The following is a 19,265-nucleotide window of genomic DNA, read 5'->3' on the forward strand; positions in this document are numbered from 1 at the left end:
CGTTGTGCCCACATCTATGGCAGGCATCCTCAGAGGTTGTGAGGTCTGTTGGACATCAGTCAAGTGGAGTTTATATATCTGTGGAAGGAACTCTTGTCTGTTTGAGGCAAGTGTGAATGTTGCAATTGGCCACCTTGATCAGCATTGAAAAGCCTTGCAGCTTCAAAGACTGGCTGCTTCCTGCCTGGGGGAATCCTTTGTTGGGAGGTGGCCCTGATTGTTTCCTGTCAGGAGTTCCCGTTTTTTCCTGATTTTAGAGTTTTTTTTAATACCAGTAGCCAGATTTTGTTAATTTTCATAGTTTCCTCCTTACTGTTGAAATTGTTGAAATTGTCCACATGTTTGTGGATATCAACAGCTTCTCTGTGTAGTCTGACATGATGGTTGTCAGGGCCAGCTAGCACCTCTCAATCCTATGCCAGGGAAGAAGTATCTCAGAACAAGAAATTAGACTTGAAAAGTATTGGATATATCGCTATTAAATTGCTACAAATCTCTTTGTTATTGCTGCAGCGTTTTATTGTAGCATGCTAAAATCAGTGTGTAAATCATTAAGGTGTCACAAGATTCTTAGTTGTGTCTTAACAAGGAAACTGATTCAAAATCTCACTGGCAGGAAGGCTAGGAAAGATCTGCGCCTGGACCCGGATGCTAAGGTTAGTCCTAAAATAAATTGTGTAAAATAAAACTGATTGTCTGGACAGTTTCGGATATACTATTGTGATTTTGTCCTGATCACATTAATTTCAAATATTACCATATTGACCATGCTTTTATGTTCCTTGGCCAGTGAAGGAATGAATCAATTTCTTTTAGAGCTTCAGAAAGTTTCTAGTTGGCCTCTTCCAGCCATCTGTACCCTTGAGATGTGCCCGCTAAACTGCATTCTGACGGTGTAAACACATTTGTATTTCTCACATGGCATTGGCCATGTGGATATAGTTCGATAGCTTATCTCTTTTTAACATTCTTGTTGTTCAATGGAACCATCTAGGAACCAGGCAAAGTATCAGCAACTAGTAGATGTCAGTAGTCTGGAAGAAGATTGAAAGCAATCCACAGCACATTAGGGAATATTATCAAATACTTTACATCCGGGTGGGAATTATACGGTTCTTCAGATTTTATGGGCCCATAATATCCAGGAACATTCACTATTAGCGTTGCTAGTGAAGGGTGATGGGACCTGTATTCCAACAACATCTGGAGAGCTGCATAAATTTGGCCCAGTCCTCCATGCTTCAGAGAGTCAAGGAATTTTACAGGTTTCATGATTGCATAGCACTAATAATAAAAAACGCTGACTAAAATCCACTTGCAAACAAATGGCTTCTCTATCTCTGGGACAGCTTTTTTGGTGTCCCTTGCAAAACGGCAGCCTATCTACACTTTATTTATTCATTTGCTTACTTTGCTGTCATTATATTCCTTCAAAGTGACTCTGCATTATAGTGTCCCCATCACAGGGCTTTCTTGGCAAGATTCAATCAGGAGAATCATAGAATCATAGAATAGTAGAGTTGGAAGAGACCTCATGGGCCATCCAGTCCAACCCCCTGCTAAGAAGCAGAAAATCGCATTCAAAGCACCCCCGACAGATGGCCATCCAGCCTCCGACAGATGGCCATCCAGCCTCAGCTATTGTCTTCCTCTGAGGCTGAAAGAGAGTGACATGCCCAAGGGTTTTCCAAGGTGGAATGATTTGAACTTGGGTTTCCCTGAGTCCTAGTTTCACATTTAGAAGATCCGAGCACATGTGGTATCTTCCCAGATCAGGGGATTCCTGGATGAAGCAGATTATCCAGATCCATTTCAATCTGCTTATGCGACAGAGACAGTTTGGTTCACCTTGGTGGATGACTGACATAGGGGTATTTTTCAGTTGCTTTCAATTCCATTAGCCATGGTATCGTTTGGGCTGTCTCTCTGGGATGGGACTCTGGTTCTCCGTCATGTAGTGGTTCCAGTTTTCTTTGGAGGGGCGAACTGAATACGACAGCTGACCACTGTCAGTAATAAATTGGATAATGGTGAGGAAATAGAAACAGGATCCTTAACATCCTTGGATGTTCTCCTGGACTCAACACCGAGTTTGGATGCCCAAATTTGAGCAGTGAGTTTGGATGCCCAAATTTCAGCAGTTGTCAGAAATGCAGTTTCTTCCCTTCTGCAAGATGCAATATCGACTCTCTCCCTGCTCTATTTTCACCAACAGTTTATACTGTTTTAATGTTATAGTTTTAATTGGGTTTAATTTTGGATTGTTATGTTTTTAATTGCTGCTTTATGTGGACTGCCTGGGGTCCCACTCCAGTAAAAATGGGAAGGAAGGAAGGAAGGGAAGGGAAGGGAAGGGAAGGGAAGGGAAGGGAAGGGAAGGGAAGGGAAGGAAGGAAGAAGGAAGGAAGGAAGGAAGGAAGGAAGGAAGGAAGGAAGGAAGGAAGGAAGGAAGGAAGGAAGGAAGGGAAGGAAGAAAGAAGGAAGGAAAGGAAGAAAGAAGGAAGGAAGGGAAGAAAGAAGGAAGGAAGGAAGGAGGGAAGGGAAGGGAAGGGAAGGAAGGGAAGGGAAGGGAAGGGAAGGAAGGGAAGGAAGAAAGAAGGAAGGAAGGAAGGAAGGAAGGAAGGAAGGAAGGAAGGGAAGGAAGAAAGAAGGAAGGAAGGAAAGGAAGAAAGAAGGAAGGAAGGGAAGAAAGAAGGAAGGAGGGAAGGGAAGGGAAGGGAAGGGAAGGGAAGGGAAGGGAAGGGAAGGGAAGGGAGGGAAGGAAGGAAGGGAAGGAAGAAGGAAGGAAGGAAGGAAGAAGGAAGGAAGAAGGAAGGAAAGGAAGGAAGGAAGGAAGGAAGGAAGGAAGGAAGAGAGAAAGAGAGAAAGAAAGAAAGAAAGAAAGAAAGAAAGAAAGAAAGAAAGAAAGAAAGAAAGAGGGAGGGAGGGAGGGAAGGAGGGAAGGAAGAAGGAAGGGAAAAAGGAAAGAAGAAAAAAAGGAAAGAAGGAAAAGCACTACACTATACTGGCTCTTGCACAGTTGTATAACAAAATGCCCCCTCCCCCCCCCGAAGTTAAAATGCTGCAATGAAACCATTCCCAGTCCAACTCCTTATACAATGGCTCTTTGCTTACTAAGCCTTGTTTAATTCAGTTTTCGCCTCATTTTGGGGTGAAAACCTTCACAAAGCACACTGCAAGAGGCTTGGTTTTCTTTCCAGTTTGACTCAAACCGCAAAACCAGCAAACAATGTTCACTGCATGAATCATTAGAATAGCAAACGAGATGGCAGCAGTTGAGAGTGCAAGAGTATACATAAGGCATTAACGCAGGCGGGAATAATAAGTCCTTGAAATGCGCCTGAAGTTCAGCAAAGAAAGACGGTAAAACCTTCCTGAGGGCAGGGAAGGACATTCCAAAGGAGAAATCCACAGCACTGCTTTTACAGCAAAACATAAAGGAGACAAAAGGTTGTGTAGGAGGCAGCATTCCAGCAGATCTGCCGGGCCCCAGCGATTGAGAGCAGAGCAATCGTCATGACTCCAAGCACACTAAATCCACAGTTAAACAGCATACCAGGGATGTGCCCTTGCAATGCCATCTGTATTAAATGGCCGGGTAAAATCGGATCAGTAGTCATAGAGAATAACGTTAAGTAAAGGTAAAGGTTTCCCCTTGACATTAAGTTAATTTCTAAGCCAAAGAGCTGGCATTGTCCGTAGACGCCTCCTAGGTCATGGCCGACTCTGCGCAGAACTTTTATTGAAGTCCAAGAGCTCCCCCAAAGCAGGTGCTTGACTCCCCAATTCTTCCCAAGAGAACTGGCTTAGCCACAATCGCTTCGCTCTGCTAATCTCACACTTCTCCGTAAATTTTGTCTTTGAGAGCGGTCTGTTTTGAAAGTAGCCCTTCTATCAAACTCCAAACTCCCCGGAGATCCGGGAAGAGCCGGCACCATCTCAAGGGCATTCCTAATTGGCTCTGGCACGGCAATGTCAACAGGAGACATCTGGAAAGGGATTGAATCTTGCTGAGGTGGGAAAAAACCCAAATCCTCTTCAATTTGATCAGCAATGGCCTGTGGGATCAGGGGCCAAAGGTGCCTGAGACATCACAAAAGCATGAGGCACGAGGCCCAGAGGATGCTCTCTTGAAGTCCTAAAGCCCTGTACTCTGCTCCCTTTGGCTCTCGCACTTAAATCAAAATTCTGCTCGTATGTCAAAGCAAAACAAGGGCTGAGTGACTGCTCTTAACTCAAAATGTTCTTAAGTAGAGACGCTCTTAAGTTCAGGTTCCACTGTTTGATCATCTGGCAGCGGCAACCATGTTTCCTTGTTTTGGGGGCAAAGGAGGGAGAATAATATGAATATAGCAGGGCAGTGGAAACTCAAGAGAAACCAGCCAAAGGGTCTGCGTCTTGGAGTTGAGTTGGAGGCCAAGCAAAGTGAGTCAAGGAGGTAAAAGCACCAGTGACCGAGACAAGCAGAGCGAGCCAAAGACCACAGGCCCCATTCCCAGGCCAACTAACCTACTTTCTGCAGCCAGCCAGAGGGAGGGAGGGAAGGAAGGAAGGAAGGAGGGAGGGAGGGACAAGCCTGGGGATGACACTTGGAAACAGGGTTAAACTACTTGAGCAGATGAGCCTTAGCTTTAAATCCACCAGTAAACACTGCTGGGCTGCAGCTGCTGCTCTGCATTCGGCGCACACAAAGGGCCACGGACCTGCCCTCCGCCATCTGTTGTGCTCAAAACCCTTCTGTCGGAGCCAGCACACCTCCCTGAAGGAGCCGGTCTGTTTGCCGGCATGGGCTTTTGCGCCAGCGCACGGCTTTCAGCATTGCAGCAGATTTTCATAAACAACCTTCTCTCCTTTCCTATTTTTGTTTGAAGGTGCTTGATTGCTAGAAGACATTCATTCGGTGAACAGAAACGAAGACATTCAGATGAGGATGGGGCAGCAATTCTTCCTGTTTCTGCTTTTGGGAGCCATTGCCACACTTCAGTGTAAGGTAAGAGACCATAGGGGTTTGTGTATGTGTGTGTGTGTATCTTTACTTTGGCTTTTCCTATCAGTTACAGGCAGCTCAGAATACATAATAATAATAATAATAATAATAATAATAATAATAATAATTTTTTTTTTAGTGTGAGGAGCAACCTGAGTTGCTTCTGGTGTGAGAGAATTGGCCGTCTGCAAGGACATTGCCCAGGGGATGCCCGAATGTTTTTTGATGTTTTTATCATCCTTGTGGGAGGCTTCTCTCATGTCCCCGCGTAGAGCTGTAGCTCATAGAGTTAGCTCATCCACGCTCTCCCCGGGTGGGATTCGAACCTGGCAGCTAATAATAATAACAATAATAATAATAACTCAGCCGCTATCAGGACATCAAGATTGAACTTCAAAGACTCTGGCAGAAACCAGTGTAGGTGGTCCCGGTGGTGATGGGCACATTGGGTGCCGTGCCAAAAGATTTCAGCTGGCATTTGGAAACAATAGACATTGACAACATCACGATCTGCCAACTGCAAAAGGCCACCCTACTGGGATCTGCACGCATCATCCGAAAATACATCACACAGTCCTAGACACTTGGGAAGTGTTCGACTTGTGATTTTGTGATACGAAATCCAGCATATCTATCTTGTTTGCTGTGTCATACAACGTCATTGTGTCAATAATAATAATAATAATAATAATAATAATAATAATAGTAATATATTACACTGAGTACAAGAATGAAGATGCCATTCGCTTTCTAGACAATATATCTCAATGTGGATTGCTGTGAGTTTTCCAGGCTGTATGGCCATGTTCCAGAAGCATTCTCTCCTGATGTTTTGCCCACATCTATGGCAGGCATCCTCAGAGGTTGTGAGGTCTGTTAGAAACTATGCAAGTGGGGTTTATATATCCGTGGAATAATGTCCAGGGTGGGAGAAAGAACTCCCGGAAAACTCACAGCCCGGAAAACTCACAGCACCCGAAATCATGTTTAGCGACTGACTTTTATTTGACAAGGCATGTCTTTAATCTCTTTTCAAACAAGGTTCTTTTCTCTTGGCAGGAGCTTTCCATTCGCAGTAAACGAGGGACACGGGGAGCCTCATCATCAAGAAGAGGTAAGTGGGATTTATATATCTGTGGAATAATGTCCAGGGTGGGAAAAATAACTCTTTTTTTGTTGGAGGCAAGTGGGAATGTTGCAGTTAGCATTCTTGGTTAGTACTGAATTGCCTTGCAGCTTCAAAGCCTGGCTGCTTCCTGCTGGGGGGCATCCTTTGTTGGGAGGTGTTAGCTGGCCCTGATTGATTTGTGTCTGGAATTCATGGCCATACATCCCGGAAAAGTCACAGCAACCCAGGGATTCTGGCCTTGAAAGCCTTTGACAGCACAAGTCAAGTTGAAATGGGTCCAGAAGAGAATACCTTTCCCCACCATGATTTGAGAGTGTGGCCTGGTCCTTAGAAGCTGGGAACTGATGTTGTGCGGTCCGTCTTCTAAAAGGGACTTCCTCTGTTTTGATCATAGTTTTATGCAAAGACCAGACGACCCAACAGGTGTATCAGCAGAGGGAGAGTTGGCTACGGCAAGCGAACCGACGCATTGAATATTGTCGGTGCGAGAGCAGAGGCATTTCCTGCCATGCAGTACCTGTGGAAGGTGAGTCCTGGATATGTATCCGAAACCACGGTAGAGCTCTGTTGCAATATACAGTTGCAGAGCTACTTTAACTCTCATCCTATTGAAACCTTGGGTTTGCAGTTTGGGAAGGATCTTAGCCAGAGAACATTAATGCTTCCTTATGCTGCAACCTCAGGATTGCATAGGATGTTGTCAGAGGGATGTTTCAGTCCAACCCAAGACATTTTGCGGCCCAAAAGAGTAGGAAATAGAGCGTCACTCCATGTTCACCTAAGCTAGTGCTGGAAAATAAGGTTACAGTGACAGAATTGGGATGGTCATGCCATTCTCCAAGTATCTGTGATGCTACTTGGAGATGCCAAGGAGGGAACATGGAGACTTTAGCATGAGGTCGGGAGGCCTACAAAGAACTGAAATACTCTTGTTCTTTGGGTTGTTTTGTGTTTTCCGGGCTGCATGGCCATGTTCCAGAAGCATTCCCTCCTTGTTCTTTATCTAACAGGCTGTTTGAAGCCACGGTGTTTCAATGGAGGCCGCTGCCAACAACCGTTATACTCATCTAACCTCTTCATCTGTTTGTGCCCGCCGGGCTTTTCGGGGAAACACTGTGAGATTGGTGAGTTGCTATCATGCAGCGCTGTGAGAAGCAAGTCAGTAAGAGGTGCTGCATCAGGAGACGGTGTGTTCGTAGCTCTCCCAGATGGCCCAGAAGCCAGTCAACAGGATGAGACTCAACTCATCTGAAATACGGAGCTGGGGGATATTCTGTGGATAATACTGAGTGCCAAAAAGACCATTCCGCACAATAACTTCTCCCCACAAAACTTTACAAAGCCCGATGGCCGGGGAATTGAGAGAAGAGGACGATACTGACACCACTTTTTTCCACCTTTAATTCAGATGCCAAAGCTACTTGCTACCAGGATGCCGGAGAAACCTACCGTGGGACGTGGAGCATCACTGAGACTGGAGCTGCCTGCTTAAACTGGAACAACAGTGCCTTGATCAATAAGCGGCACAACGCGCGCCGGCCAAATGCCATGATGCTGGGGATTGGCAATCACAACTATTGCCGGTGAGAAAATGGACTGCTCTGTCTTTACGTCCAAACATGACCACTCACTTTCTTCTAACAGAATGTTGTCTTGTGTCCATATTTGTTTAATGAATAGCATTTCTGCCATGCTGTACAAATGTTTGGCTTCACAGTACTCTCTGGATGTAGATGAAGTACAACTCTCCCAAATTAAGGTGTTTTTTCCCCAAAGACCTCCAGTATGTTTTTGCTGGTCATGGAGGGCTCTGTGTGCCAAGTTTGGTCCAATTCCATCTTTGGTGGAGTTCAAAGTGCTCATTGGTTGCAGGTGAACTATAAACCCCAGTACCCACAACTCCAAAGTGCCCAGGCCAATTCCCCTCAAAACCCACCAGTCTTCAAATGTGGGCTTATTGGGTATGCATGCCAAGCTTGGTCCAGATCAATCATTGTTTGGGTTCATAGTTTTCTTTGGATGTAGGTGAACTTCAACTCCTATAAATCCCTCCAAAGACCTCCAGTATTTTTTTGTTGGTCATGGAGATTTTGTGTGCCAAGTTAGTTCCAGGTCCAGTGTTGGTGGAGTTCAGAGTGCTCTTAGATTGCAGGTGAACTATACATCCCAGTACCTACAACTCCTAATAGTTCATATATATATATTCACTTTTATGTATATATGGTAGACTGTCTACCCAGCTTCTGTGTGTATATATAATATCCACATTGTTGAAATGATATACATTTCTATTATGATTTAGAAATATAAATCCATCAATTATCTTCAATCTTTTGAGTTTTAGAATGCAGAATATCTTCACATAATACTATGTTTAGTCCACAAATTTGGGAACTAAAGAATTGTTGCCATTTTCAAAAACCTTTTTATTCAAATCTGCCTATGAATCATTGTATGAAATGTATGTATTTTAGCCTTCCTAAGATTTTGCTTATTATTATTCAGAAGCTTGAGTGAGTCTGGCAAAATAGTTATGGCTTAAGAATACATATTTTTCCCTCTCTCTTTAGGAACCCAGATAAGGACCACAAGCCCTGGTGCCACAGCTTCAAAGGCGGAAAATATACCTGGGAACACTGCAGCATCCCTTCTTGCTCTGACAGTAGGTTTAAGGTCCAGTTTGCATTGGGAATATTCCTGAGTGGGACAGTGCTTGTCAGTAGAGTAAGGCTAGTTTCTATAAGTCAAGGTCGAGGCAATGGTCATGGAAGCCAGAGCAGTGTCAGTTGGGTGTCTCCCATAAAGGCCAAGGCAGTTGTTATAATGGAACTGATATTGGATTTGATTCAACAGAGGCAAACCTGATGGTTCTTTTGTTTCTCTGTCTTGCCACAGAAAAGCACACGTGTTTTTCCGGGAGGGGCACAGACTATAGAGGCAGCTACAGCCACACACGCTCCGGCGCCACTTGCCTGAGGTGGGACTCCCAGATAATTGCCAAGAAAGTCTACACTGCTTCAAAGGTTAATGCGCAGCAGCTCGGCCTCGGGAGCCACAACTTCTGCCGGTAAGGAGAACCCGTCCTTTATCCTTGTTGTTGCACTCCAGGCCTGGAGACACCCTTAACCATCGCACCACACAGGAGCCCAAGAATATAAGCAAACAGTTTATTGTAAAAACATATAAAAATAATTTATTTATTTTTCGTGTCAGGAGCAACTTGAAGTTGCTTCTGGAGTGAGAGAATTGGCCGTCTGCAAGGAGGTTGCCCAGGGGACATTGCCCAGATGTTTTGATGTTTTTACCATCCTTGTGGGAGGCTTCTCTCATGTCCCCGCATGGAGCTGGAGCCGATAGAGGGAGCTCATCCGCGCTCTCCCCGGGTGGGATTCGAACCTGGCAGCTTTCAGGTCAGCAACCCAACCTTCAAGTCATGAGGCTTTAGTCTACCATGCCATCGGGGGCTCCTATAAAATAATAATAATAATAATAATAATAATAATAATAATAATAATAATGAATAGGAAAGAAATATATATAATCCAAAACTGTTTAGTTCCAGAGGTGGTAAAGTCCAGGAACAGCCAGGAATCACAGATACAGCATAAGTCCACAATCATGAAGGTATAACTAGTAAGACTTGAACAGGAGTACATGAACATGAACACAGAACACTTCCAGGATATATTAAATCCAAAATCAGAGCTTGACTTGAACCAGGAACAAGAGAACCCAGGCATAGCTTCTCACCCTTACGCAGCATTGCCTGAACTGACTGTAAAGTAAACAACTTGTTGTTTAATAGAAACCCATGAAATCATTCTGTTTCCCGTGAATTTCTTTCCCAACTTTCCTACGTAATTTTGCTGAATGACACAATCTATTTTCAGCTCTGATTTGTAAACAAAGACCTTTGTTGATCTCTGTAGTTGCAGGTGGGTTCCCATGGGAAGACCTCCTCAGCTCTTCACTCGATTCCTTATCTGCTGTTGCTACTTCTGACTCCCCTGAATGCCCTTGAGGCCTTGCACTTTCTGAGCCTGTTTTGGGTTGTTGTATGGCCTCATCTCTGATGATGCCTGCCATAGATGTAGGCGAAACGTCAGGAGAGAATACTTCTGGAACATGGCCATACAGCCCGGAAAACATACAACCTTGTGATCCTGGCCATGAAAGCCGTCGACAACACATTGGGTCTGTTTTCTCACAGAGAGAACCATCATTTCTAAGTCTTGAGGGCCCATCACTTTGTGCCATAGGAAAGCTCACAATCCCTTCTAAATCATTGTTAGGAATGGTGAGAGTTGATGTCCAAAACCTCTAAAATAATCCACTTTTGCTTCTGTCTTTGCAGGAATCCTGACAACGACACCCAGCCATGGTGCCACGTTCTCAAGGGCAGGCAGCTCAAGTGGGAATACTGTGACATACCGATCTGTTGTAAGTGGTATCTTCTCTGTCTTCTCAAGAACAGCAGCCACTTACTGGTGGCATCTGGGCCTGCGAAGGTACCAGTGGATATGTGCCTTGAAACATTAAAACCTGCATTCCCAGGTGTTTGGGCCTCCAGTGCCCAGAAGCCCCTATTTCCAGCTTGTCAGGAATATTTTCCTCAGGGAGACAAGAGTTCTTTCTCCCACCCTGGAGATTCCGCAGATATATAATAAACCCAATTTGCCTTGTTTCCAACAGACCTCACAACCTTTGAGGATGCTTGTCATAGACGTGGGTGAAACGTTAGGAGAGAATGCTTCTGGAACATGGCCATACAGCCTGGAAAACTCAAAGCAACCTATTGATTATGTTATTTTTGTTTTTTTTCCTGGAAACTTAATCAGAGACTAGTGGCCGATGGCTCAGGGTCTAATGCTGGTCCAGGCAACACCACTTTAATATACAGAGTACACATACAGTAGAGTCTCACTTATCCAACAGAAACGGGCCAGCAGAATGTTGGATAAGTGAATATGTTGGATAATAAGGAGGGATTAAGGAAAAGCCTATTAAACATCAAATTAGGTTATGATTTTACAAATTAAGCAGCAAAACATCATGTTATACAACAAATTTGACAGAAAAAGTAGTTCAATACTCAGTAATGCTATGTAGTAATTACTGTATTTACGAATTTATCACCAAAATATCATGATGTATTGAAAACATTGACTACAAAAATGTGTTGGATAATCTAGAACATTGGATAAGCGAGTGTTGGATAAGTGAGACTCTACTGTATGCACCCTCACAACTGAAGCTTGTGATGGCCTTCGTGGCAGAATGTAAGCCGCTCTGAGTCCCCTCAGGGAGAAGGGCGGGGTATAAATGCATGTAATAAATAATAAATAAATAAGCTTGCATACTAGGACTCAATGGAGCAATAGGTTCAAATGACAGAAAAGGAGATTCCACCTGAACATTAAGAAGAGCTGTTCAGCAGTGGAACTCCCTGCCTCAATGTGTTGGAGGCTCCTTCCTTGGAGGCTTTGAAACAGAGGCTGGATGTCCATCTGCCGGGTGTACTTTGTGCTTTTCCTGCATGGAAGAAGGGTGTTGGACTAGATGGCCTTGGGGTCTCTCCCAACTCTATGTTTCTGTGTCACTAACAAGATGCGAGCCATGGCCACCAGATCATAGTTTTCTCTAAATTCTTCCCTTTGCAACCGACAGCCTCCTGTGGATTGAGGAGACAGCGAGTGGCCCAGTTCCGGATCAAAGGAGGCCTCTTCTCGCACATCGAGTCCCACCCGTGGCAAGCAGCCATTTTCATCAGGTCCCGACAAGCAGACGGCTTCATCTGTGGAGGGATCCTGATCAGTTCTTGTTGGGTCCTCTCAGCCGCCCACTGCTTGGAGGAGAAGTAAGGGAAATTTTCTGTCTTGTCTATTTCGAACTTCCTGCCAGCTGGGAAGTTCTTTGAAAGCAAAGGCAACTTGGTCTTCTGGTGACTGAGAGCATTAGCACTAATAACTGTTTTGGATCTGACTTTGGAAAAAGTACTGTTTAAGCCTAGTTTTACGGGCCCTTGGTGGTGGCACAGTGTGTTAAAGCGCTGAGCTGTTGAACTTGCAGACCGAAAGGTCCCAGGTTCAAATCCCGTGAGCGGAATGAGCGCCCGCTGTTAGCCCCAGCTCCTGCCAACCTAACAGTTCGAAAACATGCCAATGTGAGTAGATTAATAGGTACTGCTCCGGCGGGAAGGTAAGAGCGCTTCATGCAGTCATGCCAGCCACATGACCTTGTAGGTGTCTACGGACAATGCCGGCTCTTCGGCTTAGAAATGGAGACGAGCATCAACCCCCAGAGTCGGTCACGACTGGACTTAACGTCAGGGGAAAACCTTACCTTTAAGCCTAGTTTATAATTACTGTTTAAGCCGAATATAAGCCTAGTTTTTCAGCCCTTTTTTAAGACTGAAAAAGCCCCCCTTGGCTTATACTTGGGTGAGGGTCCTGGTTGGCTTATATTTGGATCAGCTTATACTCAAGAATATATGGTACATTTATTATTTTTCTCTATTATTATTGGTATTATTGCATTTATTATTTTTATCTATTATTGTTTCTATTACATTTATTTTACTCTATTTTTTATTATTATTAATACATTTATTATTTCACTCTGATCTTATTATTATTACATTTATTATTTTACTCTATTTATTATTACATGGAGCCTCTGGTGGCCTAGGGGATAAAAGTCTCGTGACTTGAAGGTTGGGTTGCTGACCTGAAAGCTGCCAGGTTCGAATCCCACCCGGGGAGAGCGTGGATGAGCTCCCTCTATCAGCTCCAGCTCCATGTGGGGACATGAGAGAAGCCTCCCACCAGGATGGTAAAACATCAAAACATCCTGGCATCCCCTGGGCAACGTCCTTGCAGATGGCCAATTATCTCACTCCAGAAGCAACTCCGGTTGCTCCTGACATGAAAAAAAAATTACATGTATTATTTTCCTGCATTTATTATTATATGTATTATTTTACTCTATTATTATTAAAAGGATACATAAGCACATTTACATTGAAGAAGATGAGAATAATGATTTGATCAGAGTTGGACAGTCTTATCTTAAATTTAAGCTTGATGTAAATATTCAAAAACATATAACCTACTGATGCCTCAATTCATGTAATTTTATTGGTATCTATTTTTATTTCTGAAATTACCACTCTCAGCTTATACTTGAGTCAAAGTTTTCCCAGTTTTTTTGTGGTAAAATTAGGTGCCTCAGCTTATATTCGGGTCGGCTTATACTCAAGTATATACGGTACATTTTTGGAGAACGGTTATGCTGGCTGGAGGCTTCTGGGAATTGTTGTTATTGTCATCTTTATTTATTACAGACTTTGGAAGGGGCCTTGTTGAAGTTGTTCTTTGAGCTCTGATATGTATCCTATTTTGCATCCATTGCTTATTCTGTTATTGGTAGAGTAGCTCAACAATGTTGGCTTTAAGGGATAGGAGAATGAAAAGAGGTACTGGGTTTTGCCCAAGAACTGGGTGCAAATCTAGATGTATGGGCAGCGACCAAATCAAGTCTGATCTCAATTGGTGAACCTATCAGGTCCCTCTCAGGCCAAGCAAATGGAAGATGGATTCCCAAAGGTTATATAGCACAGAAGCAAACAAAGAAAAAGAGTGACTTGTCACCTGCATTGTACATAGAAATAAGAACCACGTTCTCTTCTTACTTCATGAATCACCACTAAAGTGTTTTTCCGTTTCGCAGCACTGCCACCAGCCGCCTCAAAGTGGTGTTGGGAAGAACTTCCCGGGTGAATCCTGAAAACACCGAACAGGTCTTCCAAGTGGAGAAAGTCGTCTTGCATAAAGCATTTGCTCCATCAACGTTTGACAACGACATTGGTAATTTGTTTATTTATTTATTTACAGTATTTATATTCTGCCCTTCTCACCCCGAAGGGGACTCAGGGTGGATTACAATGAACACATATATGGCAAACATTCAATGCCAACAGACAAACAACATATATAGACAGACACAGAGGCATTTAACATATATTTTTTTCCAGCTTCACGATTCTGGCCACAGGGGGAGCTGTTGCTTCACTGTCCAGTAGTGGCTGTACTTCCTCATTCCTTTCCTCGTGTTTTGCTGGCAGTTTTATGATGTTGTAAATTCCTTAAATTAGCCTCCCCGCATAAAGCGTACCTAAATTTCCCTAATTGACAGATGCAACTGTCTTTCGGGGCTGCATAGGTCAACAGCAAGCCGGGCTATTTAATGGTCAGGGGCTTAACCCGACCCAGGCTTCGAACTCATGACCTCTCGGTCAGTAGTGATTTATTGCATTTGGTTACTAGCCAGTTGCGTCACAGCCCGACATCGGTAAGGCCTTCCTTCCTGCTTCCGTGTTTGTGGGCTTGGGAACATCATTTCTAGGATCTTGGTCTTCACACTCCTTTTCTTGTTTCCTCATTTGCCAGCGCTGCTGAAGCTGAAATCCGTGTCCGAAGAGTGTGCAGTAGAAACCGAATCGGTTCGCCCCGCCTGCCTCCCCGAACCTGGGCTCAGGCTGCCTGAGTGGAGTGAATGTGAAGTCTCCGGCTACGGCAAACATGAGGAATGTAAGCACATAAGTAATGCTTTAGGGCAGGCATGGGTAAACTTTGGCCCTCCAGGTGTTTTGGACTTCAACTCCCACAATTCCTAACAGCCTCAGGCCCTTTCCTTTTCCCACTCAGCCGCTTAAGCAGATTTCTTCACGTTGGAAGTAACAACACAGTAGAAAGTAAAAACTGACCCACTGCTACCCAACCCTCTAGTGTGCAAAACAAATATGAGGATAGTTCAGGCAAGCAACAAAAGATCAAGACAGACCGCATTAAAAGAAATGCATACATTTGTTAGTTATCTGTTTCCTCAAGATGCAGTTCTTTCTAAGACAGCATACGACTCAAGATTGATTCTTAAATTGTAACCATTGAAAGACAGACTGAGCTTTCTTCGGCACCAACGTGTTGGAATGACTTTGTAATACTTTGAGCAGTATTGTAATACTGCTTGATTTTGTTTTGTAGTAGAGTTGTGCACAGAGTTCGTTTCTCCTGTTTCCTTCGTTTATTTCGGTACTTTAGGACCACATAACGAGAACCCCCTTCTTGGTATGAAAATCAGCTCGCCACGAAAGCAAACGGGAGCCGATCCCAGCTCCAAGCCTGGTTTTCGGCATCACAGTTTAATCTTTTTTATTAATCCCCTAGCAAACAAAAAGTTTACCCTCATTCCCTGAAAACTACTCTCTTCTTTCAGGAGGTCATCACTCTTTCTTACCTGGAAGTCGAAAGCCTCCTTAAAATGCCTTGGAATTGAAAGAGGAGTATGTGCCTAGAAACTGGGTTGAGTTATTTCCAATGTTTACCCTGAATGCACAACCCTACTTCCTAGTAGACATTGTTTGTGAAGGGGCAGCTTCAGTATGGCTTTGTACTCGCTAACATTCAGGTCCCCCCGTGTTAGGATAGAAATGGCCAGCTCCTAGATTTCATTCTTGTGGTTCTGGAAAATTGCTTTGGTGCTAAATAAACCCTAAACAAACGTCTCTCCTTTCCTGGATTTGATTTAGAAGAAAGGTTCAGTGAGCGAGATTCCTATCTAGTTATTAATCAGCCTGTGTAATGGTGTTTACACCAGAACAGCATCTGCCTTGTATTAGAGCCCGTTTGAGTCTCCAAAGACATGGTTCCCCACCCAAACCTAAGTCTTCTGAAAATTCCCCTTCTCCTTTTCAAACATCTGTGCCGTGGTTTTCCAAACTAAACAAAGACATCTTGCCAAACTGAAAAATAGCAGATAGGTAGAGTGGCTAGTTCTCCCTTTCTCTCCACAGTTTCTCCTTTCTTCTCGGAGCGTCTGAAGGAAGGGCACGTGAGGCTGTATCCAGACAGCCTCTGCAAACCCCAACAACTTCATAACAGGACTGTCACTGAGAACATGCTCTGTGCGGGAGACACCAGGCAACTGGATGACGCCTGCAAGGTAAACCCACCTCCAGCACCTTTAAAAATCTCCTTATTAAGAGCATGGATGGGCAGAGGGTGGCTTATGGTCTGCATACCGCTCTTAGACCCAGCTTTTGTCACCCAACCAATCTCCTCCCCTAAATATTTAAAGCATTGGGCATGATTTGGGGACTTTTGTTTGTTAGAAAAGGTGCAAAAAGGTGCATGAAATCATACCAAATTCATCCCACTTCCTAGAACAGTAATGGCCAACCTATGACACGCGTGTCAGCACTGACACGCCTAGCCATTTTTGCTGACACGCTGCCGCATGCAGATTAATTGGATGACTATGTCTTTTGTGGCCAAATTTGGTGTGATTTCGTCAAGTGGTTTTGTTGTTTACTCCATAGGAACTATACACATTACATTTTATATATATATATATATATATATGAGTCATTCTATGATTATTCTATTGTTGTAGTAAATTATCATATTATTACTATTATATTATTATATTATTCATTATTCTTGACTACATTGAAACTAGAATAGAGAAAAATCAGCGTGGAAACTGCAAGAGGTACCATAGATTGTTGTACATGGAAATAATGGTAGTAAATAGTTTTGATTTATTAAATACAGTTATATATTACAATTATATATTTTTGTTACTTAAACTATACATATTGCGAAATTATGGTTTTTTTCTCGAAGTGACACACCACCCAAGTCATGCTAGGTTTTTTGGTGAATTTTGACACACCAAGCGCAAAAGGTTGCCCATCACTGTCCTAGAACTTCCATACTCCCCCCAAGTTTCTGTTTCCTTCTGATCCTTTTTATTGAATATATATTCTGTTTTACACATTGTGATATACCAGTTACAGGCATTCCCCAAGTTATAAACATCCAACTTATGAACAACTCATAGTTAACAATAGGCTGAGACAACAGGAATTGAGAGAGACCTACCCCTTGGAAGGAAAGTTCAGTCCTGGAAGAGTTACTATCATGGGGAAAAGGGGTCTCTGCAGAAGCCTTATTCCCAATCCTCGTTTCCACAGCAAGACAAATTTTCCAAAATCCAATTATCACAGGGACAGGGATGTGAAATCTTTTGAACAGAGGCATAGACTGCAAAATAAACACCACAGGGCAGGGAGATTGAGCACATGAAGTTTTTGCTGCACCTTGACTCTTAGTTCAATGATCTGCATGAAATAATGGTGCCATCATGCCTGCCTTTGGATGTTAGAGGAGTTTCAGACACATTTTGGAAGAGATTTGCCCAGCCTTGCTAGGAATATTATAGGCACGACTTCAGTGAACTATACAAATGATGCACATGGGTTTGTTTTTGTTCCTTTGCTACAGGGAGACTCTGGAGGCCCTCTGGTTTGCCTAAAAGATGGCCGGATGATTCTCGTGGGGATTGTCAGCTGGGGCGTGGGCTGCGGGAAGAAAGATACCCCCGGCGTCTACACAAATGTGGTTCGTTATCTGGATTGGATTCAGGAGAACATGAAGGCCTAAGCTTCGCCACCCTTCACTTGCTCCAGGATCTCCTCGGCGGAAGGGACGCTTGCACAAGACGCTGATCTCACGTGAATCCCACTGAGGTAATGGCATTTGTGAGAGGGGAGAACACTTGGCGAAAGCTTGGAAACATGTCTTTTCTATGGACTACCATTCCCAGAATCACCCAAGTGGCAATGCTGACTGAGGCATGATAGAAGTTGTAGGGGAGCCTGAATGTCCTGGCCCAGCTGCACAGAGCCTCCCTCTTCCCTCCTAAAGCAATTTTTTTTTCGTGTCAGGAGCAACTTGAGTCGCTTCTGGAGTGAGAGAATTGGCCGTCTGCAAGGACGTTGCCCAGGGGACGGACGGATTTTTTTTGGATGTTTTTACCATCCTTGTGGGAGGCTTCTCTCATGTCCCCGCATGGAGCTGGAGCTGATAGAGGGAGCTCATCCGCACTCTCCCCGGGTGGGATTCGAACCTGGCAGCCTTCAGGTCAGCAACCCAACCTTCAAGTCACTTAGTCCACTACGCCATCTGGGGGCTCCTCTTAAAGCAATAATCTGGACGGTTGGTTTATTTGTGCACTACTCCGACGTCGGATACAGCTGCACACAATCCCTCCTCCACAAGAAAGTGTTTCGGAGAAGATTCTGGAGCTGAAGGCGTTGCAAGTATGTACCAAACGCAGTCTTGTGGACTTGCTGAGACTTACACATATAAGATGGTCCTGTAAGTGCATTTCTAGAAGCATTTGGAAGCCAAACTTTTGGTCAGTCATTTCATAAAGAGGGCAGGTTAGCATTCCGGACTTCGTGGCCTGCCCAGAATGAAGAAACAAGGCCAGTATAAAATCCGAGGTACAAAAGAGATCCACAGCTTGGAAAAGTTCTTTTTTTTTGAACCACATCTCTTAAGTATCCCCTCCCAGAAAACTTTCCAAGCTCTGAAGAGATTTCTGGTGATGTAATTGCCAAAAACTTCTTTATTATTTAATTATTTTTTTTTAAAGTAATGGGGACCACACTTCGACCCAAACAAGTCTCATTTCAGCTAAGCTGCTTTTTTGGATCATTTTCACATTTCCCTCTCCTTTGCAGAGAGATTATTTTTATACTGTGTGGGTATTTAACACAAGAATGTTGACATTTTTGGATGTATGCATGAATGATGATCTTCTGATGCTTGAAAAGTCTGGTTTAATGTTGTCCCTTGTGTGTATATTCAGTGCATTAAATTACATTAAACTCCCACTTCCACAAACAGCTATAGCTCTCACTACACAGGAGACACCAATGGCCCTGCCAATGTCCTCCACCGATGATGGGCCTGGACCAAACTTGGCACACAAAACCCCATGACTATATCAACCTACTGGAGGGGTTTGAGGGGGCTGACTCACCATAGTGGGAGTTATAGTTCACCCTATAGCTGGAGAGCACACTGAACCCCACCGATGATGCATCCAGAGCAAACTTGCCCAACATAACAAACTTTAAGTATTGATGGGCGTTTCTTGAAGTTAACCTCGCATGATGTGAGTTGTAGCTCACTCACAGCCTCGTGCATTTTGTCCAATTAAAAAACTAACTTTTTCAAATAACCCAGGCAACGTCAGGTACCCAAGCTAGGATTTTAATAAAATATATGAGAATGAAAACAG

General features: G+C 43.8%; 1 protein-coding gene across 4 annotated transcripts in view; it reads left to right on the forward strand.

The window, feature by feature from the left end:
• The window catches only part of plat (plasminogen activator, tissue type), a 46,689-nt gene extending 27,824 nt beyond the window's left edge, over positions 1–18,865 (forward strand). For 2 of the 4 annotated variants that reach the window (XM_062961441.1, XM_062961442.1), the window contains 13 exons: positions 4,872–4,990; positions 6,047–6,101; positions 6,511–6,642; positions 7,127–7,240; positions 7,525–7,699; positions 8,687–8,778; positions 9,012–9,183; positions 10,471–10,556; positions 11,784–11,973; positions 13,845–13,981; positions 14,564–14,704; positions 15,967–16,115; positions 17,459–18,865. In XM_062961441.1, the coding sequence (XP_062817511.1) occupies positions 4,925–4,990; positions 6,047–6,101; positions 6,511–6,642; positions 7,127–7,240; positions 7,525–7,699; positions 8,687–8,778; positions 9,012–9,183; positions 10,471–10,556; positions 11,784–11,973; positions 13,845–13,981; positions 14,564–14,704; positions 15,967–16,115; positions 17,459–17,617 (1,668 nt within the window). In that variant the 5' untranslated portion in view covers positions 4,872–4,924 and the 3' untranslated portion in view covers positions 17,618–18,865. Of the gene's footprint in view, positions 1–616; positions 657–2,948; positions 4,016–4,871; positions 4,991–6,046; positions 6,102–6,510; positions 6,643–7,126; positions 7,241–7,524; positions 7,700–8,686; positions 8,779–9,011; positions 9,184–10,470; positions 10,557–11,783; positions 11,974–13,844; positions 13,982–14,563; positions 14,705–15,966; positions 16,116–17,458 lie in introns of those variants that run through there. The other 2 variants (XM_008121309.3, XM_062961443.1) reach the window with 2 other exon arrangements.
• The last annotated feature ends 400 nt before the right edge of the window (positions 18,866–19,265 follow it).

This window comes from Anolis carolinensis, unplaced genomic scaffold (assembly GCF_035594765.1).
Source record: "Anolis carolinensis isolate JA03-04 unplaced genomic scaffold, rAnoCar3.1.pri scaffold_8, whole genome shotgun sequence".
Taxonomy (NCBI): domain Eukaryota; kingdom Metazoa; phylum Chordata; class Lepidosauria; order Squamata; family Dactyloidae; genus Anolis; species Anolis carolinensis.